Raw genomic sequence first — 397 nt, forward strand, 5'->3', positions numbered from 1 at the left:
GCAGCAGCAGCAGCAGCAACAGCAGCAGCAGGAAGAGGAGAAGAAGGACAGCAGGCTGTGCATGCAGCACAACAGAGCAGCAGCGTATTCTCTCTGTTAGCATGGCTGCTGCAGTGGCATGGTGTTGCTGCAGCAGCAGCAACAGCAGCAGCAGCAGCAGCAACGCTGCTGCTGTGTGCTGTTACCTGGGCGGCCTATCAATGCTGGATGGAGCAATCTGCTGCTTTTTGCATGCAGCAGCTGCAGCAGGAAGAAGCAGCAGCAGCAGCAAAACATTCTGCTGCAGCACGAGCACCCCAGAGAAACTCTGCTGCTGCTGCTGCTGCTGCTGCAGCAGCAGCAGCACACGATTCTCACCGCGCAACAGTCAGCAGCACCAGCAGCAGCAGCAGCAGCA

The 397-nt window shown here is 58.2% G+C and overlaps 1 protein-coding gene across 1 annotated transcript in view; it reads left to right on the forward strand.

The window, feature by feature from the left end:
- EMH_0014660 (uncharacterized protein) overlaps window positions 1-397 on the forward strand; it is a gene marked incomplete at both ends in the record, with an annotated part of 10935 nt that overhangs the window by 6007 nt on the left and 4531 nt on the right. The window contains 2 exons of the mRNA XM_013500192.1: window positions 1-95; window positions 368-395. Coding sequence (XP_013355646.1) covers window positions 1-95; window positions 368-395 — 123 coding nt within the window. The remainder of the gene's footprint in view (window positions 96-367; window positions 396-397) is intronic.

The sequence above is a fragment of the Eimeria mitis genome, genomic scaffold (genome assembly GCF_000499745.2).
Source record: "Eimeria mitis Houghton genomic scaffold, Emh_scaff511, whole genome shotgun sequence".
Taxonomy (NCBI): domain Eukaryota; phylum Apicomplexa; class Conoidasida; order Eucoccidiorida; family Eimeriidae; genus Eimeria; species Eimeria mitis.